The sequence below is a fragment of the Brugia malayi genome (assembly GCF_000002995.4).
Source record: "Brugia malayi strain FR3 genome assembly, contig: Bm_v4_ChrX_scaffold_001, whole genome shotgun sequence".
In the NCBI taxonomy this organism is placed as follows: domain Eukaryota; kingdom Metazoa; phylum Nematoda; class Chromadorea; order Rhabditida; family Onchocercidae; genus Brugia; species Brugia malayi.
The window spans coordinates 11,050,212-11,074,636 of record NW_025062479.1 but is presented as its reverse complement, the minus strand read 5'-3'; the positions used below and the strand labels follow the sequence as shown (position 1 = coordinate 11,074,636).

General features: G+C 26.2%; 5 protein-coding genes and 1 further gene across 8 annotated transcripts; 4 read left to right on the top strand and 2 right to left on the bottom strand.

The window, feature by feature from the left end:
- Positions 1-373: 373 nt before the first annotated feature.
- Bm8600 (Uncharacterized protein) lies at positions 374-1,513 on the top strand (the record flags this gene model as incomplete). The annotated part of the gene is made up of 4 exons (XM_043074445.1): positions 374-385; positions 550-675; positions 914-1,111; positions 1,463-1,513. The coding sequence occupies 4 exons, from the start codon at positions 374-376 to the stop codon at positions 1,511-1,513; spliced, it is 387 nt and encodes a 128-aa protein (XP_042930379.1).
- Positions 1,514-2,866: 1,353 nt separating this feature from the next.
- On the top strand, positions 2,867-4,040 carry Bm80 (Uncharacterized protein; the record flags this gene model as incomplete). Of its 2 annotated transcripts, XM_043074443.1 has the most annotated exons (5): positions 2,867-2,890; positions 3,017-3,159; positions 3,263-3,332; positions 3,536-3,669; positions 4,019-4,040. In XM_043074443.1, 5 exons carry the CDS (start codon positions 2,867-2,869, stop codon positions 4,038-4,040), a joined length of 393 nt encoding a protein of 130 aa, XP_042930377.1. The 2 variants fall into 2 exon arrangements, with proteins under 2 accessions (XP_042930377.1, XP_042930378.1); XM_043074444.1 differs by lacking the exons at positions 3,017-3,159; positions 4,019-4,040 and having other exon boundaries at positions 3,536-3,666.
- Positions 4,041-5,748: 1,708 nt separating this feature from the next.
- Positions 5,749-5,867, top strand: Bm15669. Its single transcript, XR_006228019.1, has one exon. The product of XR_006228019.1 is annotated as a pre-microRNA Bm15669 (primary transcript).
- Positions 5,868-12,491: 6,624 nt separating this feature from the next.
- Positions 12,492-20,432, top strand: Bma-shl-1 (conserved hypothetical protein,hypothetical protein; the record flags this gene model as incomplete). 2 transcript variants are annotated; one of them, XM_043074441.1, is made up of 11 exons in its annotated part: positions 12,492-12,593; positions 12,927-13,154; positions 13,413-13,595; positions 13,774-13,950; positions 16,193-16,393; positions 17,715-17,930; positions 18,595-18,702; positions 18,874-18,942; positions 19,099-19,287; positions 19,736-19,880; positions 20,236-20,432. In XM_043074441.1, the coding sequence occupies 11 exons, from the start codon at positions 12,492-12,494 to the stop codon at positions 20,430-20,432; spliced, it is 1,815 nt and encodes a 604-aa protein (XP_042930375.1). The 2 variants fall into 2 exon arrangements, with proteins under 2 accessions (XP_042930375.1, XP_042930376.1); XM_043074442.1 differs by lacking the exons at positions 12,492-12,593; positions 12,927-13,154; positions 13,413-13,595; positions 13,774-13,950; positions 16,193-16,393 and having other exon boundaries at positions 17,826-17,930.
- A 692-nt stretch (positions 20,433-21,124) lies between these two features.
- Positions 21,125-21,615, bottom strand: Bm17968 (Uncharacterized protein; the record flags this gene model as incomplete). Its single annotated transcript, XM_043074440.1, has 2 exons — positions 21,125-21,149; positions 21,506-21,615. The coding sequence occupies 2 exons, from the start codon at positions 21,613-21,615 to the stop codon at positions 21,125-21,127; spliced, it is 135 nt and encodes a 44-aa protein (XP_042930374.1).
- A 926-nt stretch (positions 21,616-22,541) lies between these two features.
- Positions 22,542-23,431, bottom strand: Bm5851 (Uncharacterized protein; the record flags this gene model as incomplete). Its single annotated transcript, XM_043074439.1, has 3 exons — positions 22,542-22,637; positions 22,968-23,129; positions 23,291-23,431. The coding sequence occupies 3 exons, from the start codon at positions 23,429-23,431 to the stop codon at positions 22,542-22,544; spliced, it is 399 nt and encodes a 132-aa protein (XP_042930373.1).
- Between the last annotated feature and the right edge of the window lie 994 nt (positions 23,432-24,425).

The following is a 24,425-nucleotide window of genomic DNA, read 5'->3' as shown; positions in this document are numbered from 1 at the left end:
CTGAGGTTTTATTACCCAAGTTGAGTATTAAACTACGTGAATTTCGACGAAGAGAAATTCAACAGGTGGAGAAAGACAACGATAAAAACAATATTCTGGTAAAACGACGACGTACAATCAAAACGACAGTTACAACACTCAATGACAATTCAAGGATTAAGAAGAAAAGTGAAGAGGGAAAACAGTAAAAATCAATTCGACCAGTTCTACTGATAGCATAACGTGAACGACGATAATAAACTTTGTAAGAAGATAAGTTAAAGTAGGAAACAGTTATATAAACAGATAATCGGCTCTTATTAAAAAAGGGTGAAATATTTTTTTTCCTAAATTTTCAGTATCGTTAGAAATCAACAAGAAGCTGACTCAGCAGATGTTGAAAGTAGTTCGTTTTCTACATTATTCTTTTATTTATGAATAAATCAAGTTTTTACTTTAGCATGCTTATAATTTACATTCAGACCTTAAAATTTGCCAAAAAAGAAAACTGAAATCCATATGGAATCGTGCAACACCTGCTAATTACTTGTAAATCTTTGTTTAGTTAAGGAAATCTTTGACCAACTCACATTAGATTCTGTGTTGGAATCTATAGCAAAGCGATCCAAGTTATCTAATCCATTGATTGGTATTACACATGGTTCCTTGCAAGTTGATAATCCTTTAATTCGGTATGTGAGTCGTTCCTGCATAAATGTTATAAGTTTTTTATAAATTTTTTATAAAGTTTTTTATAAATTTTTAAATAATAAATTTTTTTTTTTTTTTGCTTATAAAACAGATAATGGACTCGACTCTAGACTCTACAAAACGACAGTTACAACACTCATCACCTCTCTTTTAATAGAATCCGAGCATCCCATAATGTCACCTAAATCTTTATTAATTAATATTTGTCCGAATTTGATTCAAGAAGACAAATGTTCCACGACCGCAGCAGACTAGTTATGCTTTATCAATTAAATCTCCAAATGATGACAAGGATTCGAAAGTGCTAGTCAGACCACTGCCAGCTGCGAATATGGATTTTGATGTAAAAGTAACTGGAAACTCGGACGAAGAATCATCGGAAGGGAACAGTATCAGTGACGATCTTCAAGGTATAAATGGAGTAAGTTTGAATTCAAATTAAATATGTGGTAGAATTATGAGAAAATCTGAGCAACATTGAATGTCGGATAATTTGTGAGTTTGATATGCCATCTCCTAGACGATAATCACAAATATAGCGAGAACTGAAGCGAAATCAGTTGGCTCTTATCGCACTAAGCAATGAGTTTGAAAATTTCTGTGGTGAAGTAGAGTTTGAAACCCAAATTTCAAAATGATAATATCTTTCATACTTTTGATTTTAGCAAGTGTAAACGGTGAATCAAGCCGTGAACAGTTAAAGACTCATTAGTGATAAGTTTACAAAATTATTACCTGGAAAATTATTTCTCATTCGATAATGTTTTTCAAGAACGAAGTTTTCAACGAGTTTGGAGGGCAAACGATTCCTATAAGCCGCTGAATTGTGAAGGACGATTTATGAATATATTGGCTTAATATTTGCCAACGACTTGTTGTAAGTTTCTGTTTCAATTTTGAGCACTGTTTTTGAACTTTAGTAGGGAATCTATTTTCCTAACACCAATACTTGGTGCGATGATTGCACGGTTATGCTTCTTAATGTCATAATTAATGTACCACTTATTACTATCGCTTCCATATCACTACGGCTATTCAGACTGGTTTATGGGTTCACCGATTTGAATGCGCTGGATTAGCAATAAATTTCAGGACTCAGTCTCCAGTTCTCGAAATCGATGTTGCAGATGAGCTTTTCCATTTGATAGACATGAAAGGAAGCTGAAATTCCTTGTTCTAGTCACTGGCATATTAAGTTGCCGGTGCTGAGAATGATTATTGTGTGCTGCAGGATTTTGTAATTTTAGTTTTGATCTGAAAAAAAAATAAATGATATTTTTGTTCTTTATTTTTAGTTTCGAAGATTGGCCGATAATTGGAAGTAGTTAATAATTTCTTTTGTTGCAGGTTATTAGCTTTGAGTTGGAGCATCTAGATGAATTCATCGCTATAAAAAATTGGACAAATGACAGCTGGACTTGTCATATAAGTATATTAGCAGAAACTGGCATAGGAGCTGAATTGGAACTTCATGCTTTTCGCAGCGATGTTTTCTATTGATGTTTGGGTTTTTCACAAGAAACAATGGCTTTGTTACAGATCGAAGTTCTCGGCTAATAATAACGAAAGTAAGCTACTGTAAACCCGTTTATGCTTATTTTGCGCTCTGGAAGTTCAAAAATTATATATATATATATTTGCCTTAATACGAAAACTAAATCCAGATTCTTTCTTCACAAATTTCCGAACCGAAAGAAAATGTTCGATTAAGCGTTCAGGATGTGATGATAATAGATATAAGGAAATATGACGAAGTTTAAATTTCTTCCGATTTTTGTTTAGGTTTCAAGTTTTCTGGATGCAGGGTATAATTTTTCATGTTTTTCTTCATCAGTCTTTTTTTGGATTTCTTCAGTTGATTTGTATTAAAATTTTTTAGAGATAAGTATTTGAGATTATCGCTTTGGTGAAAAGGAGGGTGTCTATCTGAAGTCCGAAGAATGTCTGTTTTCTCCAGTGTTTGTGCCTTCGGTGCAAACCAAAATTTCTGTGTTATAATTTTAATATTACTTGATTTTTTAGGAGAAAAATTACAAATTGTTTACGAAGTTTTTAGCAACACTAAGTAGTTTGTGAGGCTTCATGGCATATCATGATGAAAAGTTAAATTTAGAATAAAATCTTCCTTAGCAAAGTTATATTCAACCGCTCAATTGATATCAGTGATACCAGTTTTATGCAGGAATATTTTCAGCCAAAGGTAAATTCCTTTGTTTATAAAATCAACGCTTTTCAAGTGGTTTTTCGAGTAAAATAGTAGCCATAAATTTTTGTGATGAAAATATTACGATTTATTGTCCTGAAGTTTACTATATTTTTATAGTAGGATTCCATATCAGAAAAAAAATTTATGGGAATTTATCATGTCACTATCGCAATCTCTCTGTATTTTCTTAGTCCGGATATTTTAATTTATGATGAAAAAGTTCATGACGATAGCGATGAGGGTCTTTTTGATACAGCTCTCATGTAAGTTTTATAAATGAGTTTTTTTCTCCTACTGACAAATGTGTACTGTGTAATCACAAAAGATGCATTATATGATGTGCACAAATGATAAGATTGTTTTAAGGAAGATAACACGCGGATGTCATATCGACTTGTATCTGTTATCAGTTATTTGGGAAAAGAAACAAACAGTGGTATTTTGAATCTTTGAGAGCTTTAAACACATATTTAAAGTATCTTTCCCTATTTAAGTTAAACTGATATAAGGATTTGGTTTCGACTTATATTTCTGATTTTCTTCAGTTTTGCAAACTAATTTGACTTCACACTTGACAAGACAGAAAAGCCAAGAGCAAAAAAAAAAGGAAATTTAAAGGAGAATCACATTTCCATTTAGGCCACTATGTATGTGATGCTTGGTGTAATGCATCAAAATGTTGGTTATTCTGTAATGACGACGAAATCGAACCTGTTAGTAAAGAAAATACTCAACAGAGACGGCACTGGATATATCTATTTCTACCTTAATCGGTGAGAACTGTTTCGAGCTTTCTAGTTAGTCACTGTACAAGATGAAAATGTCAACAAACTTTGTGTCTTTTATATTTATACTAATCAATTTATTCTGTACTGCTTGTTTTTTCATATAGGTTTAATATATGCATCCAGAAAGCATCGTTAATTTGATTCCTCAAATTTTGTTGACATTTGAACATACTTTTCGAAAGATAATGCTATAAAAAAAATCCTTCTACGAAGAGGTTGCCTTGAGATTTAAGCGATGATTACCGTACAACAACTATTGATGATTAAATCTCCGTATTTCTTTTATATTTAGAATAAGTTTTGGTTGTCTCTATTAATATGATGATGATTTCAGAGAATTGTTCGAAAGACAATAATCACAGGAGGTATTTTTCCAAAATTTGTCGCTATATGTACAATATTGTACATTGTTAACTACAGACTTAATTCACTAGAAAATATGAATTTTTGTTGTTGGAAGAAATATACAGTTTATTTGAGTAAAATTAATCCATATGTATTTTTAAAAAATTATAGAGCTTAAAAGAATTTATATGATTTTCTCTGATTGCAAAAATTCTCTAAAGTTAATTTTTTTAAACTGTTGTACTAAATAGAATCTTGTTTACGTGATTTGTATGTGAAAATGAAATCCTTGTTTCATTCAAGTGTTGTAACCAAATGAAAATTTTGATGGTATTGCTGTGACTTAATTGTTTCATTTGTTTGAGAAGTTGTGGAAATATGATTTCATAACTAAACATCAACATTAAGTATTGATGATTTATCATAGATTAATAATAGGAAATAATCTTGAAGATCTTATGTTCAGCACAGTGCTATTGAGATTCCATGAACAATTTAAGGAAATTATCAAACGGTTATTGTGACCTACATCTTTCTTTTTCTTCTGGATGTCATGAAAACTCAAATTTGCTATTAATCAGGCATGTTAAAATAGAGGTTTTAAGCATATGTATCCTTTATTTTCATAATTTATTTGATAATTGGTTTTTTTTTAATCTAGTTTAAGTGAAATATTAATTTATATGCAACAATTTTATCATTTTATGCTAGTAACTTGAATTTCCTCTTCGTTGAAAACATTAATTATGGACTGATTTAGTAATTGCAATGATTATAAGGCTAGATTATACCCAGGCATTGCGTTTATAATTAACTTTCGCAGTGTATTTATTTCTTTTCCATGCAAAAGCTTGTATTATATTTCAATAGAATACGGATGTGAGTATTCAACATGTTAGGAAACACCATCTATCCAATTTATCCAGAGTATAATCTGCTGAAAATATAAAATTTTCAAATAATCAGCATAGATAATGAATCGCCTCTTTTTCTTTTCAGCCATTATAATATTTCATTTGTTTATGAATTATTTTTTCTTTCCTTTCTTTGTCTTTTTTTTTTGTTTCGAATTTTTTTTCACAGTATAACCATTTCTATCTGGAATTTAATTTAAAAAATAAGTATAAACTATAAGTATGTAATTCGAATTAATTAAATGACATCTTTATTTGTAAATGTTTACTATGAAAAAAAAAAGTCGCAACACTATGAGAATTATTACAAAGATGATAATGAAGTCATATAAGTTAGTATAATCATAAGTTTTTAATCATATATATATATATATATATATATATATATATATATATAGAGAGAGAGAGAGAGAGAGAGAGATTAGATTAAATTAGATTAGATCGATGTAGTTGAGATTTGATTAAAATGAAATGAAATTTAAGGAAATTCAGCAAAGTGTTAGGTTGAAGTAATAATAAGAGTCATAATAAAGAAAGTAGTGATAACAGTAGCAGTAATAAGCAGTATAATAGTATTTAGTCAATTTTCAATGGACACTAAAAGTAGAGGGATACAAAGAGGCGAAAGGCTGAAAATTTTTAAAGGCTAAGCTAAGTAAGCCTAGGGTCGTTGTTGGAACATATATCTAAGATACTTTGTATACTAGAAGAAAATATTAATCGATAGTTCGGATGAATCTTACGAAAGGATACTAAGAAGAGGAAAGTGATGTGATGATGGTGATGGTGCAGGGGTTAAGGATGAAGAAGGAAGGAAGAAATAAGAGTTGTGATAAAAAGGTGGAAAGGAAGAAAACGAATTCTATGAATTACCTCCCCTTTTCCTCCTTTTCTTCCTTCCTCCTCTTACTCCTCCTAGCTTTCCTCCTTATTCCCCTCCCCACATTTAAAAATTTAACCCCTTATATATGTTTATATATACATTACTACCCGTTATTCATTTCCTCATCTCTCCACCTCCTCCTTCTCATCATTATCATCAATATTATCACAACAAATCGTTCCTTAAAAGGAGTTATTTCGAAGTAATCTGATAAAGTGCAACTGATTTGAATAAATTCTCCCTTCCCATTCTAATATTCTATTTCAAGTTCATCCAATTATTGGCACTTCCTATATCCATTTATATTTTAGCATCATTTTCATGATGCATTTATTCATCAGCAACTATTTATCATTTTGTTATCCTCAATTTAAATGTTATTCTTCAAATAGACTATATTCATATGTAAACAATTTGTCATCATTTATTTCATAATTTACTCATAACATATTTAACTAATAATATAATTAATAATATAATTAATGAAGAGTTATTTTGTAACTTTTTTTCTTATCAATTGGATAATATCGGTTGAAGAATTGAAATAAACATTACTAAAATTGTATTGCTACAACAACAACAATAGTAAAATAATAATAATAACAATTACTGCTATTATTATTATTATTATTATTATTATTGCTGCTGCTGCTGCTGCTATTACTATTACTACTAATGATAATAATTTGTTGACGTCACACATTTTTTGCAACTTATCAAAATATTACTATCATAGCAGATCATCTTCATACATTATACTTAATTACATAATGTCTCATATATATATATATATATATATATATATTGAAAAAAGAAAGGAAAAACAAAAACAAAACAAAACAAAGCAAAACTTTACACATTCCACCAGCTTAACAGCTCTGATCGGTTGAGATACCATCAATGCAATGTTTTATGTTATTTTCACTAATTGAGACAGATGTTTGTTATCCATCTTGTACTTTGTTCCTAAATTTCGTGCTTCATTTATCGATACATCCAGTGGGATGTATGAAACAGACGAATATTTTCTTTAATTTAATTAACTAATAGAATAAAAGATAAAAGAAGACTTAATTTAACCTATTTTTGATTAAATTATTTGCCTCTCTTTCTCTCTCTTTCTGTTTCCCTCCTATTCCTATATTCTAACATCTTTTTCTCTTTCTTTTTTTTTTTTTCTTTCTGTTTTCTTTTTAAGTACTTATAAAATATATAGATATGTATTCACATATTAAAGAAGTTAAGGAAAGAAAAAAGAAAGAAAAGAAGTAATATCGGGTAAGAATAATGAGAAAACAAAATTTTTTTTTAAAAAAAGGAATGAATGACTGGTTAGGCAAGAAATAACAATTTACTCGTATTCATGCTATTTTATATTCATTTTTGGTTTTTCGGTTTCTTTTCCTTTCCTTTTCTTTTCAGAATATTAATTAGTGATTTTTTTGAACGAATTCTAAACCATGAAATTTAAACAAATCTAAACGATACTGAAATAATTGGTTAATACTGAAATATTGTTTGATATTAAAGTATTTGTTAACATTGAACGCTAACAGTTTGCTTCAAGTAGTATTTAATCTTAGTAATACTTAATTTTATTGATGGCAATAACACTAATAATAAGTTAATGGTAATATTATACCGGTGATTTAATGATAGTGTAATAATCGGTAGTACACTAATAATATCATATGTACTGATCGTCTATTTTGCAATATTACTATTTTACTTTTATAGTGTACTGTACAAGGTTACTAATTGTAGAATATTATGTCATTCTTTAGAATATTAGGTTGATATGTTGTTAATTTTATGTAGTACCAACTTCTTTTGCTTGTAATTTACGAATAAGTTAAAAAAATTTAACATTTAAGTTTTTGGTACAATTATTATTTATTCTACTTGAGAGATGAAAGATAGGATGAAATGGAAGTAGAAAATGAGAAGATAAAAATTTGGGATCGCACTTCCTCTCTTATTCATACTTTATTATCTTGACAAATCTTTTTTCCTATTGATGATTCTTGAATATTTTGGTGACATTTTCCTCTTTTTTTTTCTTTTTTTTTCGTTTTATTTTAATGTTAAAACTTAAATACAGTTCGTTTTATGGGTTAGATTTTTTCTGTTTTGGTGAATTTATAATGTATCTTGTCTAAAGTATCCACTAAATCAGGTCACATTTTCTTTTTTTTTTTGATTTTTTTCATAATTCATAATTTTTCTTCTTTTTCTTCATTGTGCTTTCATCCTTTACTCATCAGTTATTTAGAAAAATTTACAGATAATATAAAATTTATAAAACATTTTTTCATATATCATTTTTTTTTTGTAAAACCATATATAAATATTTCATACACTCATACAAACGTAGATATGCAAATTTCAATTAAAAAAGAAAGGGAAAAAAAAACATACATAAGTCAATCATTTCAAGATTTATAAATTCGTATTTATTTCGGGAAATGAAAGGAGAGAAAGATGAGGAAAAAAGATGTTTGGGAAAGATATGTTAGAGATTGCTTATGGGCTGAAAATTAACATTATGCAGAAGGATGCTAAAGTGAAATGATGGTTGATATACTTAGCCTAGTTGGATATATATATGTAAAATAACCAAGGTTATAGTTGGCTTTTAAGGATGTAATATGCTATCAAATCAACCATGTGCTACGTCAACATATATATAATCAATCATTTGTATATAAAATTATTTAGGAAAAAAAAGAAAACTAAAAAGAGAGATAAAAAAAGAAAAGAACGAAGTGATTTTTATTTATTTTTATCATAGTGATCAAAAAAAAAAAAAGAATTAAATTATAATGAATATCAAAACTATGTTTCCATGATTTATTTGATGTTTTGAAATTGATAGTTTTGGAAATTTGCAAAGTGTTTGGAGAAAGCAATTCTTTTTAATAAACAATGCAAATGGTAGAATATAACGAAAAGAAAAAGAAAGAAAGCAAAAGGAAAAAAAGATGAAGGGATTATTACTACCATTACTGCATAGCACACCTGACGTTCCAGGCTTAGGGTTTTGTTTTTTTCCTCATTGAATCTTAATCCAATGTGTAACACTTATCAGTCGATGGAGCAGTATTTTTCATTTTACCAATTCATCATGTTATATCGCATTTTTATTGTTATTTATTATTATTATTGGTATTATTATTATTGTTATTATCATTATCGTTACTGTTATTATTATTATCATTATTTTTATTACTGTTATTTTTACTATTATTATTATTGTCATTATCACTATCATTATTGCTATTATAATCCCACACAGATGATAATGATAATAGTGACGATGACGCAATCAGTTTTCATTTTGAAACTAATTTTTGCTGCATTATTTGTTGATCTTTCTATTTTGCACTTTAAAAATTATTTATTTCTCCTTTCTTTTATTAGAACAGTCATCGATCATGTAAAAATATAATTTGCAGAAAACTTTCTATTTTCCTTTTTTTTCTTGATAGGATTTTTTTTTGTTTCAAATAAAATTTAAACATTGGCACCTTTCTTTTTCATTTCGCTTTGTTATATTTGCCGATAAGCTGAAATTATTTGTATTGCGTGTTTGTTTTTTCTTAAATTTATTTTTTTTTTTCTTTTGACAAAAGACGAACGATGAAGTGAAAATTTTGTTAAATTATTTCAGTGATTAAATAATTTAATACCAACAATGGTCATGAAAGATATTTGTTCATTATTATAACTACTTACAAGTTAAAAAAAGCATCATTTGTAAGGATTGCTTTGAAATATTTTATAATATTTCGTTCATCGTAGGCATCACAATCGGTAATTTAATTCAAACCATAGTTTTTTTTTTTTTGTTCTTTGTTTCAGTTTCTTGAAATTTTTATCATTTATTAATTGATTAATGTTTGTTTGCAGATAAACAAAAATGGGTAACTTTCTGATTAGTTCGCTGCGTCCTTCAAGAACTGATTCGGATAGCTTATTGATGTCATAAGTGTTATATTTCATTAAGGTAAGGAGAAAAGGGAGGAAGACAAAAGTATTGAAAAAATATGGAATTTTAAAATTCTCAGTGATATATACTCTCGAACAGAATAAAAAAACGTAATTAAATGAATAAATAAACAATTAATTAAATAAAAAAAGTAAACAAATAAGCAAATAAACAAACAAATAGCTAAACGAATAAATAAACAAATAAATAGTTAAATATATGTATGTATATTATAATAGTGATGACGATATGCAAAAATAATAAATAATCGTTTACATCAGAAATCGGCTGAGGTACACACCAAACATCACTGATTGACATTTTTAACGTATTTATTTGACTATTAATTATCGTTTTAAATCAGCAAAATTTCTTTTTTTAAATCAACAAACAGTGATCAATAAATGACAAATAATGTTGGTTTTAAAATTAAGTTTTATCACGAACTTTAGGACTAATTTTTACTTAAATATTAAGTAAAATTATTTTAACAAATTAGTTAAATAAAAAGTCATATAATAAATTTGTGTAAATCGTTAAGAAGTTGAAATAAATATTTCGTGCAAAAAAGTGCAACAGAAAAAAAAAATTGGAGTAAACAAATAACTGTTATAAATCTCTTGTTTTCATTTTTTTTTTCATTTTTTTCGTTTCCTTATATTAATTAATTAACTTACAAAAATTAATTAAAATTTTCATTTGAAGTTTTAATAATTATATATATATATATATATATATTAATTTTGTATATATTTTTTTAATGCTTTAATAATTTTATATTTTAATCTAATAGAAAAATTTCTTCAGGGTATATTATAATGAAAATTTACTCAAATGGGGTGTTATGAGTATATTACTTTTTTTTTTCAGTGTCTTTTTCTGGCCGATTACACATAAATTTATCCTTTTTTCCTTTTTCCTTTTTTTTGCTTACTTCTTTATGCTAATCCTTTCACTTTCATTTTATTTCAAAAAAATAAATAAAAGGAAGACTTTTTTCCTTTGTTTATACGAAATATTTAAGAGCTTAAAGTTTTTAATTTTTTTAATTATTTTTCTTAACCAAAAAATTGGTATTTATAAAAAACTGTAATCAAAAACGGTCTAAAAAGAGGATGCTGGCACTTTTTACTATTATTATTATTATTTCGAGTAAACAATTATTATTTTCATTTCAGTCAAATACGCTTTATTTTGTTCCATTTCATATAAAGACTAGATGTAACCTTTGTTTAGTTATTATCTAAGGAAAAAAACCAAATAGCCACAATTTTAATTTTTATTCAAATTGTGATATGAGGAAAAAATTAAATGAAGTGAAGAATTTTTGTTTTAAAAGTATTAATAAAAGAAAAATTGACAAGAAATTTGTAGATTTACGGAAAAAAAATCTTTTCATTTCAATACAATTCTTTTTAGAATTTGTTTTTAACAAAATTTACGCAAATACCAATCACTTCAATTAGCATTTTCTTTTTAAAGCTCATTTTAAAATTTCTATTGAATTGAATTCAATTTCATATTCTAGCGCTATTATTACTAACAATAATGTTATAATAATTACTAATAATAAGGATGATAATAATGAAAATAATAATAATGATAACGAAAATAATGATAGTGATACTAATAGTAATAATATTAACAATGTCAAAAATAATAATAATCATTATTATTATTATAATTGTAATAATAACAACGACAATAATAATAACTACAATAATAATAAATAATAATATCGTTGTTATTTTACATAAACATTATTCTGCAAACATTTTAAACTAGATGAAGTAGGGTAATTTCTTTGAGGTTAACTTTTTTTTAAAAGTAAACTAACTTTTTCATTCGATTTCATTATATGATAAACTTTTTCATTCAGTTCTTTTTTAACATATTCACTAGAGCAGATTTGTCATACATCTATTATAACTAGCTTTGTCAAACGCTTTCTTTCTTCTTTTTCAGATTAATTTTTTCAATAAATCTTTTCAAACAGGCTTTTCCAATCAATTTTTTCAAATAGGCCAACTTTTCCAGCCAAGAATTTTGCAAATGAGCCAGCATTTTTCAGTCAATCTTTTTTAAATAGACTAGCTTTTTCAATCAATTTTTTTCCTTTTTTTCAAATAAGCTAGTTTTTCCACTAATTTTTTCCAAATAGACTAGCATTTTCAATCAATCTTTCTAAATAAGCTTACGCGTTTTCAATCAATTTTTTAAATACTCTAACTTTTCCATTTTTTCTTCTGCAAATGAACTAACTTTTTCAATCTTTTTTTTAAACAGACTAGTTTCTTTCAATTAATCTTTTCAAACAGATTTGTTTTTTTCAACAAAAAAAAAATTTTTTTTTATTTCACATATTTATGTAAAATAAAAATTTCTCATATATACATATATATATTTTTCATATTCTATTATAATGATATATTAACATTTCAGGAAAAGTAAATATTTCTTTATCTTTTAAATAAATATAATCCATAGCTATATGCATAATATAGTATTTATACCAAATTATACTATCTTTCAGAAAGAATGAAAAAAACGACAAATAAAACTTAGTTATTATTTTTTTTTATTGCATATTTCTATTGATAGTATTATTCCATATTGTTTTCAAATTTTATCATTCATCATTATAAATGTTAATTAAGAACTGAATAATTAATTTTAGATGGCATCCGTGGCAGCCTGGTTACCATTTGCGCGTGCTGCCGCAATTGGATGGGTACCGATTTCACGGCAACCAATGCCAGCTGCTCCAATTGCTATACAGGTAAAAAATAAAAATAAAAATTAAAAAAAAAAAAAGAAAAAGAATAGAATACAAACAAATTATTAATTGCTGTTTGCATTTTTTTTTCTAATAAATTTAAAAAAAGAAAGTTTAGTGATTAATTTTTTTCTTCTTCCTCTATCAAGCATATGATATTAAAACATATGTTGAAAAAGATTTTTTTTCTTATCAATTTAATCATAAAAATTTTTTAATTCAATGTATAATTTCTAATTTTAAGGTTCTTTCTTTGATGCTTTTAATTAAAAATTATTGAACTTACTTGTTTATTATGTATTACTTTGCATCAATTATGATTTATTTTTATCACAGGCAAAAGATTTAGCCGTTGATCATGTTTCGGATGAAAAAATTTCAATCAATATCTCTGGTCGCCGATTTGAAACATGGCGAAATACATTGGAAAAATTTCCGGAAACATTACTTGGTTCAAATGAAAAGGAATTTTTTTATGATGAAGAAACATCGGAGTATTTTTTTGATCGTGATCCAGATATTTTCCGGCATATTCTTACATTTTATCGAACCGGCAAACTTCATGTTAATTTTTCCGTCCCATTTTCCTCTATCATTTTTTCACTTTCTTTTCCATCCCTCTCGCTCTCTCTCCCTCTATTTCTCTCTCTCTCTTTTTTTTTTTATTTTTTTTTTAAATTTTTGTTAAATTCTATTCATTCTAATACTTACTCTAAAAATTTTCAATTGGCGAGTTCTTTTTTATTATCATTACAGTAATTTATATTATATGAAGTAAATTTCAAAATTTGAATTGATTTTTTTCTAATTTATAAATTTTAGTATCCAAAACATGAGTGTCTTGTGGCTTACGATGAAGAACTTTCATTTTTTGGCATTATGCCTGATTTAATAAGTGATTGTTGTTATGAAGATTATAAAGATAAGAAACGAGAAAATCAGGAACGATTAATAGAAGAGCGCTTAGAAATTATTGAAAAAAACAAGCATAAACTTACGCTTCGGGTATGTATGCTAATATAAATATATTTTTTTTAATTTTAATGCAATCAAATAAAATTATTATTTTATTTTATTCAACCATTTCTCACACATCATCTATCATTTTATAATGCTATCTAAAAATTTTTGATTTATTTAATTCTATAACATAGAAATTTTAATTTTAATTTTTTTTTTAAAGCAGAAAATGTGGGAAGCATTTGAAAATCCTCATACATCCACTGTGGCACTTGTTTTTTATTATGTTACGGGATTTTTTATTGCTCTATCGGTTTTATGCAATATTATTGAAACGGTACCATGCAAATATATGGCTGATGATACGACTATTTCATGTGGTGAACTTTATGAGCGACAGGTAAATTTTGTTTTTTTTTTTTCTTAATATAAATTTCATTTTCTTATATTATCAATTTTTTGCTTTTTTTTGTTTTTTAAAAAAGAATACAGTTGATTCATTTTAGTAAACTTTTGAAGATTTTGAAACTGAATTTAAAAAATGTTTTAATTGAGGTCTAAAACTTCCAAAAAATTTTTATCATGTGTTTGCAAATTTTTTGTTTTCTTTTTCGTTTTTCTTATCTACCACAGCAAATCTAGTTTATATTTAGATGAAATGAATTTTTAATTATCTATGTAGATCAGTAATTAAATATTAGTTTTATTCCATTTTTACAAAAAACTTTTAAATAATGAAATAACTGATAGCAGATGAGATGTGTAGAAAATACTTAACAAATTTTATTGCTTAAACATGCAATTTCTATCATTTTTCTATCTTTTTTTTACTAATCTTTATCAAATAATATTATCAAAAATTCTTTTGTAATCGTATTTCAGATTTATAAATTTCTTTATCCATACTAAAATAGATGAAATTTTAAATTCCATACATTTGTGTGAAAAAGGAAGGTGGAGAAAAAAATATAACACTTAAAATTAATTAAGTTATTAAAGAGTAAAACTTATTGTTTAAATCATTTTTTTTTTAAAAAAAAAATAAATATGTTTAATAAAAAAATTAATCTCTAATAATATCAAAAGATATTATTAAAGTTTCATAATTTTTAATTAACACCATCATATATATTTTACCCATATCTTTAGCAAATCAAAGATAGAATAAATTACATTTCATACCTACTCCTGTGTACGAATGATTACCTTTATATTGGCCAGCTAAATGATCGTTTAATTCTAATTGATAATGAATAATACATCACATCACTTAACTCTGTGTAAGATACAGTTTCAAAAATTAGCAAATGATTTAAGTAACTTTCTAAAATGTCTTAAATTAGTAACACTTTTTATGAGTATTTACATCATCCTATTTTTTTTATCATTCATAAAATTTAGCCGTTTACGGAAATATGATTAAATAAAACAAATTAATATAATAAATAACATTCATCAATAAAAGCTTGTCTATTCCAATGTTTTATTGTATATGAATTTATATATAAATTGAACCGGAACTATCAGCTTAAATTGAGTATTGAAAATACATTATCGAAAACTATTCTCAATTTTATTAACAATTTTTATATATTAAAAAAAAAAAATTAGAATAAGTTTAAATCAAAAATATATTCTCTTCAAACATTCCTGTGGTAGTTTTTAATGATCAAACGTTTTACATGATAAACTTCTAAGTTAAATCCTCTGAGAATTTTTCATTTTTCCTTTTCTTGCAAATAATAATAGCAAAAACGATCATATAAAATTTCATGTTGTCCAAGAAATGCCCATCTTATCTTTTATTTTTTTTCGCTCTCTAAAAAAAAAAAAAAAAAAAAATCATGCAACTTAAATTTAAATTCACTTCTATTGTTAACTTATGTGACAATTGATCAAACTATTTCACAGTGTTACATTAAATGATCAATTTATTAAAAAAAATAAGAAGACATTATGTATGCATAATTTCATTTTTTGATAATTTCCTTTTTTGCCCCTCTTTTCGGGAAAAAATGAGATTATTTGATAATAATAAATTTAGATTAAAAATTGAAGATAAAATAGTTATATAGTATAATATTAGTAACGTAGGAAAAAGAGAATTATCACAACCTGTTTCCATTTCATTCTTTTTTTTCTTTCCTCGTACTTTTTTTCTCATTTATTATTCACATGAAATTATCTAAAATTATATCAGATATTAATTTAAATATAATAAAAAATGAGAAAAAGGTCAAATTTAATTTTTATTTAAGCTATAACTTGTATATTAAATCATTCATCTATTTCACTTTATATTTCGCTTCTTTTTATTATTTTTATTGCAAAAAAAAAAAAAAAAAAAAAAAATATATATATATATAACATTTATTAGTGAAATCTTTTCAAAAAAGAAATAAATTACTTTTTTTTTTTTTGTTTTTATTTTTTAAAAAATAATGGAAATAGTTATATAACATATATGCATATGCATATTTTATATCGATATACCATAATACTACTTTTTTTTCGTTTTCATTTAAAAAAAGAAAAAAAAAAATAATAGAAATAGTTCTATACATACTACCAATATATTATATTTTATTAAAAATGAAAATATTTTTTATTTAATTTTTTTAATTATTATCAATAAATTTCAGTTCTTCGTTCTTGATACTGCATGTGTTATCATTTTTACTGTGGAATATTTATTACGTTTATTTGCTGCTCCAGATAGGTGTAAATTTTTACATTCAATAATGAGCATGATTGATGTCATTGCTATTATGCCATATTATGTTGGTCTTGGATTTACCAATAAAAAGGATGTTTCGGGTGCATTTGTCACTTTACGTGTCTTTGTAAGTTTATATTTTACTTTCAAATATTTCTTTTATTTTTTTTAAATGATCATAATTAAACTGAAACAAACAAAAAATACAGCAAAATTGCTAGTTGACTATTTTTAAAAATAAAAATTATTAATCAAACATATGAAATTTTGCTGATTATAACTTTTTTTTTAAAATATAAATTATTTAACTAAATGTATAGTTATATTTTTTTTTTGTTTTTTAAAATATAAAATATTAATTATTTATATAGTTTTTTTGATAATGTTCTTTTATTCCTACATTATTGATTATTGTTATTACATTTTCTTTTTTTTCTTACATTATTAATTAGTTATTGGTTTATGCTTAGAAAAATTGTTAATATTTCGTGTCAAAAAATAATTGTTGCAGATTATTAGATGTATTTAAAAAAAAAAAGAAACTTCTTTTTTTTGAAACAATAAAATAAGCTAACAATAGTAGTAAATAATTAGCATAATTAAGCTGAAAAATGTAACATAATTTAAATGTCGTTATGACAGATGTGGAATATGCCAACTGCCAGCAACATTTTTGATGAATCACATGTAATCAATCAAATATTGCTAATTTTAAAATAATTAATTGGTTTAATCAAAAGTTGTCTTGATTTTTTGGTGTTCATATTTGCTTCGTTTTTTAGCAAAAAAAAAAAAAAAAAAAAAAAAGAAGGAAGAACAGGAAAATAATCTTTAAAACATATCTGAAAAATTGTTTTACTTTCCTTTTTTCGCTTTTCATTCCTTTTTTAATAATGAAAAAAATAAAACGACATAAACGACAGATGGTGAAAATAAATGGAAATAAATTGTTTCAGGGTAATGCAAATAAAAGAAACAAAAATAAATTATTTAACTTTTCAAAAATAACACATGCTTGAGAAAAAAAATAAATGAAGAATAATTTTTTTTTTTTTTTGATTTGAACAAATTGTTACATTATATGAGAAATGATCAAAATGATTGGTTAAATGATTTTTTATCAAACGGTAAGGTAAAATATAATAGAAAAAATATAATACCATACAATTTTTGTAACATCAGAAAAAAAATCTATATATAATTTTGAATGATTAGTAACATGATTTGTAAAATCAGAAAAAAAAAATATATATATATATATATATATATTATTTTGAAATCTGAAATCTTTAATAAATAATTTCATAAGATTTTAAAAAGTGTGAAATTAAAACATATTTAATTGCTAGCTTTTTTCAAATGATTTAAGTATTTTTACTTTCTTTTTTCCTTTTTTCCTTGTTAATATATTATTATCAAGTTTTGTTTTTCTTTTCTGTTTATTTCAGCGGGTATTTCGAATATTTAAATTTTCTCGCCACTCTCAGGGTTTACGCATACTTGGTTATACGCTAAAATCATGCGCCAGTGAACTTGGTTTTCTTGTATTTTCATTAGCTATGGCAATAATTATTTTTGCAACAATAATGTATTATGCGGAAAAAAAAGTTAATGATACCCGTTTCACCTCAATACCAGCTGCATTTTGGTATACAATTGTTACTGTAAGTTTTATTTTTTTCTCTTCTCTTTTTTGAAACAAATAATTAAAATTTAATTGATTAGAAATAAAAAGTTGAAAAATTATTGTATTATTGTTTTCTTCAAGGTGTAATAATAATAATAATAACAACAATAATAATAATAATAATATTAATTAGAAATGAATAATAATTATAAATAAATGATGCAATCGCTAAGGCAGTGTAATGTAATATAATTGCAAGAAATGCTTGTGGATAAAATATAAAATTATTTAAGTTATTTATTTAAAACTTCAGCTTACTAAAGTTTTTAAAATTCGATTTAAAAAAAAAAAAATATGCTAGTGATTTTTTCTGACAACAAAACAAGAAAAGGAAAATTTTGCTAGTGAAAAATTTTCATCATTATTGAAATCAATAAAACCAAATAAGAATATTTTTGTTAGTCGATTAGCAGTAAATAAAAAGTGACAATGATCTAATTCGAGTAATGGTGTCAAAAAATTTAAATTAGATCTGTAACATATGTTATATTGGTATATGTTTCTGAAAATAAAACAAAAGAAGAAAAATTTTATTAATTGTAATGGAATGTACGATGATGAATTATATGAAATGAAAAAAATTTTTTTTGAGCAAAATAAAATCAGTAAAAATGATTGAAATATTGGGGAATAATTTATAGATGACAACTCTTGGTTATGGTGATATGGTACCAGCAACAATTATGGGTAAAGTTGTTGGCGGTGTTTGTTCCCTTAGTGGCGTTTTAGTAATTGCACTTCCAGTTCCAGTAAGTTTTATCTCTCTATGTGTATTCTGATAAATATTAGGTTGAGTTTAACTGTAGTAGTTTATTAAATAATTGCTTACTACAAAATTATGCAATATCTTGTTGTTACTGTAAATGTTTAAAAAAAGAAATTGATCATTTTTAATAAAATATTATCTATTATTATTATAGGTAATTGTTAGTAATTTCTCCCGAATATACCATCAAAATCAACGTGCTGATAAGAGGAGAGCTCAAAAGGTAAAATAACAATAAAAAACGTAAAAAATAAACAAATGCATATGTGTGTGTATGTTTAAAAAATCATATAAAAATTTTTTTTTTGAAATTTGCTGAATTTTTACTTTTAAATTTCATATCAGTCGATATGATTGATAAATTGATCAAATATTCCAGAAAGCTCGATTGGCTCGTATTCGAATTGTTAAAAATGCCAGCGGCAAAGCATTGTTTAGCAAGAAGAAAGCACATGAAGCACGAATGCAAGCGTTCGAACAAGGATTATTAAGCTTTGATTCATTAAAAGATGATGATATTTTTGAAATTCAGCATCGACATTTGTTACAATGTCTAGAAAAAGCTACCGTAATTAATTAATTATTTTTTTTTTAATGAAATAATTTTCATTACATTTTTTTAAAACACACTAAAGAATTAAATGGAAATGATTTGATATTTGAAAATGTGAGCATTGAACGAACAAATGTGCTACTGTTCTTAAACTATTCAAACTAATGCATATATCAAAATGTTTAAAAGAAAAATAAAGAAAATATTTAAATACTTAAAACATATTTAAACTTAAAGTTGATATTGATTTTTTGTCATAAAATTTTGCTGTATTTCTTATCATATCTAGAAGTTTTTTTTATTGCATTCAAAAGAAAATTTGTTAGCAATAAAAAATTAAAAATATTTTTGAAATAAGTTCGAAATTTCTTTTTTTCTCTCTCCCAGAATTTAAGTGAGGGAAAGAATATTTGAGAAATATTACATTATGTAAATATACATTTGTTATAAATAATTTTTCTAGGAAAGAGAGTTAACTGAAAGAGATATTGTGTTCAGTGATAGCTTACGAACCACTCCACCAATCAGTCCGTCCACATCGCAGGGTTTGTTACCAGGAGATAACAAGGGACATTCACGATGGTTCGATTGTTGCAATTCTTGTCTCAGTGAGTTTGGTTTAATTCAAACTGTACTCGATAAATTTATTCACTGAATATTCAAAAAAGTATCACAATATCTAAACTATTTGATCCATTAATTTAAACCGTAGTCAAACCTTAGCTACCACAAGAGACAGGAATTTGAATATAAATCGGAATAGCGTTTAACAGAAATGATTATCCTTGTAATTTAAAAGTATTTGAAACTATTCTGAATTTCTTCCAAAATTCACCAGAAAAATATATCAGAGACTACCATCTGTTTCTTGAAAAAAAAAAGACAATCTCTTTTCCTTTTCCTTTTACAAAATTTGTTCCAGGAGAATTTTAAGAGATATTTAAAAAATTGCATAAGCTGCAGAAAACTCGCGCGATACTAGTTTCAACAGATCAACAACGACAAACAGGAAAGAATCGTTGTATGAGTCCAGCAAAAGTGATTGCAAATGGCGATCCGCGGATGGACAGCAAGAACAACAACAGCAACACCAAATGGATCAACGAAAACCGGAAAATACCCCTGAAGCAAACCGTTTTTTTAGCACTTCAAGATTTTGAAACACTATACGAATCATCTTGATATCATGATTATTACCGATCGGGGAAATCAGTCTACAAATGTGCCAAATATACGCTCAGGTAATGAAACAAAATTTTTTGCCACTATACGGATGGATGAATCTGATGGACGGGTATACGGTTAAAGAGGACCAATCAGAATTAAAATTTGTCACTTCATTTGATTGTTCTTGCTGAGAGAAAAAAAGGATTCTCAGTTTGTGAATTGGATATTTTGTTCCTTTGATGAAAATAATTAAACAAATACATCTCATTCAATACTTCCCACTGAAAACAACGTGACATATGCGTGTGAGTAATATATAAAATCGAGTTGTAAATGCAAATTTCTCATCAGATAGTTTTTAGAGAAATCCGTTCAGAAACTATTGAGTCTATTGGAATCTTTTAAACCTATATATATTGACTACGCTTTTTTTTTTAATTCACTCATTCTAACAAAATTATTTATAACAAAGAGTTGAATGCATGTAGCTATCTGCTCATCATTAAAGAAAAACAGTAAAAATTTCTTTCTTTAAGGGATACCATTTTTCCATTTTGTTAAGATTGCTAAATTTTCTTTCAATTTTATGCAACTAATTATGTATATGTTAGCAACGAAAAAAAAGATACAAAAATCATTTTATGCTGAATAGATAGATCATTTAAAAAAAAAAAAAAAAATCATTTTATGCCGATACTGCTGAAAACATCCTGGACAAATCATTTAAAAAAAAATATTGCCATTTACTGATCAAATGAGTGAGCGGGAGGATTTCGTCGATTAATGAAAAAAAAGGAGGGAGTAAAAAAGAAACGCTGCTAATACCATCAAACTAAATTAGAATAACAAAGTATACACAGGTTGAAGTAAGAACAGTATTTAGAAAGAAGCTAGCTAAGGTTATACCAGAAACTAAGAAAAAACAAAATGATATATATTATGTAAAAAATAACACATTTTTCATATTGATGAGTACTGGCAAATAATACAAAGGTTCAAGGATAGTATTGTAGAATCACTTCAATATTTCCTAAGTGCTGATGAAGTTTATATGTCCGATCCAAACATATAATAAACGTCCCGGTTTATGAACAGTAAAACCAATAATGCTTTCGCTGCCTCATTCGCAATCTTAAAAGTCCAGCAAAGTATCGTAATACATTTCCGGTTTACCATCTGAGTTTTAAAACCACAAAATTTGGTTTAAATAACAGCCGATAGCTTTTAAGATAAAGTAATATGATAAAAACAATGAAAACGAATAAGTGAAGGAAAACAAACGCCGTTCTCTTCGTGGTTAACAGTACTCGTAAACTTGTTATTGGATAAACAATATTTGTCCCAAAATAATGCAGTCACCAAATATGTACAAAGTGATACGTATTCTATGCAAAATAGTAATCAACAACACATATATGCGTAGAAAGCAGATCGGAAAGATTCAAATTTCTTTCTTTTCTTTTATGGCTTCGCAATGACTGCGACAACGAAAAACATGACTGATAAGACCAAAAGGAAGATGAAAACAAAATAAAAGGAAATTACAAATGAAATTTGAAAAGAAACAATCATCACTGGAATGACAAATGATCGATTGTGTGGGAAAGAATTGCATCTCCTTTTCAATACGCCTAATGCGTGAATTGTCACAATAAATGCATTATTCTGTCCAGTAACAAACACAATCGAACAAATGTATGTAAATACATTGTACATATATATGTACAAAAAATCTAAAAAAAATGGAAATGATTCCATGCTGTCATAGAGATTCTATCTATTCTTTAAATGTAACTATTGCTTACTTCCAGTATCTATCCACCGCTATGGAAAAGGAAAGAATCTTCTAGGACAGCAAATAAGATAATCATACTGGAACTGGAATAACAACGGAATTTTGGTGATAATTGAATTATTCGGAAAAATAAAGAAGATGACATCTTAGCAGCAAACTACAAAGAAACCGAGTTGTAAAAAAACTTAAGCAATTTGTTTCAAAAAAATGTGCTCGTCAGTTCATCAAAAAAAAAACAAAAAAACAAAAAAAGGCATTAGAAGTCTCCATTCACTCCTTTCCGCCACTAAATTTTCAACGGTGGCTTTTATACATCAATAAAACGATATCCTTTGCGACTCAAAACAGTTTTCAAATGATCGATTTCTTTGCGCTCTTCTTCTAGGGTTTCATTTTCACCAACCTGCAATGCTTAACCTTCCCACTATGCAGCAAATTATAAGCAGTGACGAAAAAAAAAAAAAAAAAAAAAATCAGAAATTTCAATAAACTAAGTATCACTCACAGTATTAACTTCTCTGCAGTTGTACTCATCGCATTAAACCTGACTTATAGGGATACTTGGATATGTACATTACTCGCCGCTGTATGGTCATAAATAAAGAAACCTGAGTTTTTAATTTTCTAGCAAATATCTGGCCATAAGTCATAATGAGAAATGCTCGTTGCTGCCTTGAAGTATAAAACTTTTTCACGAAAGAACAACAATTTAATATTTGCGTCAAGTTTTTACCAAATTAAATGTATTCTCAGCCTCTTCGTCAAGCACATCTTTTGGCTCATTATTGACCAATTTACAGCGCAAACTTGGCTTTCCGAGTATAAGTGAAGCAAAGAATACATCATGTGACCGATCATCTACCAGTAGATATTGCGCTATTCCAGCATCAAAAACCTCAAATAAAAAACAAATCTTTAAACAACAATAGAGGAAAAAACGACTATCTGTTTCCACAGCTCTTACTTATGAACATAGATCACTGAATTAATAAGTGTTTAAAAGAAAGAAAAAAAAATGTTATTTACTGCTGAAAGGCTGATTAGCGCAATACTTACAGTAATGTCACCATTAAATTCCCATGCCGAATTCCAGTTCTTGACCAAATGAAGCACATCCTTGATCCTAATATCAGGACAAGTTGGTTTCATAAGTCTAGTAGAAATATCTTTCTGACGTGCACCAAGGGGACGATACATCTGCAATATTCAGCAATAAACATTCATCCACAATTCACAAAAAAGGTGTAAACATCAAAAAAAAAAAAAAAAAAAAAAAAAAAGAAAAGATAATAATAATAATGGTATCAAATGCAATCTTTTCAAAAAAATAAATCCTGAGATATCTGAATCATCACATTTGGTATCAAATAAACGACCATTTTTTTTTTTAAAAAAAACATGTGGAAATCTGAGGATGTGTTAAGTATATTCTTGTACTTTGTATTTTAGTTTGGCAAATTTTATGTATTGTCAGTTTTAAATATTAGTCTGCTAATAACAATATCCAGTTCCTCATGTTAAAAAATGAAATTTAGGCAAATAAACCCATCAATTTGAGAACTAGCTTTTTAAAGTTGAGGATTAGCTTTTTATCTAACTTTTATATTGATTTGGTAAAATAAGTAATTTATTTAATGCTTGATTATAAAACCGAAAATTATATTAATTATGAGACAAATTTTTTCAAAAACTTTCAAACAACAAACATAAACAAAAAAAGAAAAAAACAACAACATAATGAAGCAAAAATTTTAGGATGAAAATTTTCGAGGAAAAAAAAGCAAACCTATGATACCTGATAATGAAACCCAGCCAGTATCACATAACCGACTAAAATAACTTAAAGTGACTAAACCAACAAATTAAAATGACCAAATCAACAAATGAAAACAACTTCTACATTTCACAGTAGCCACTATTAACATACATCAACGTATCACAAATTTCATCACCGTCATCTAACGTGATTAGGCGGAATTTTGAACACCATGAAAATTACTGTAAACCGCAAGCGATACGATAGGATGTAGAGGAGGATGGAAAAAGTCCCTGTTTCCTGATTTTACAACCGTATCTTTCGGATGATTTACCTGATTCGTTATTATTTAATATATTTATTGTGAGAACTTTTTTTTTAAATCCATATGCAAAAATTCCCTCAGATTTGTTCTAAAACGTCAACAAATTTTGT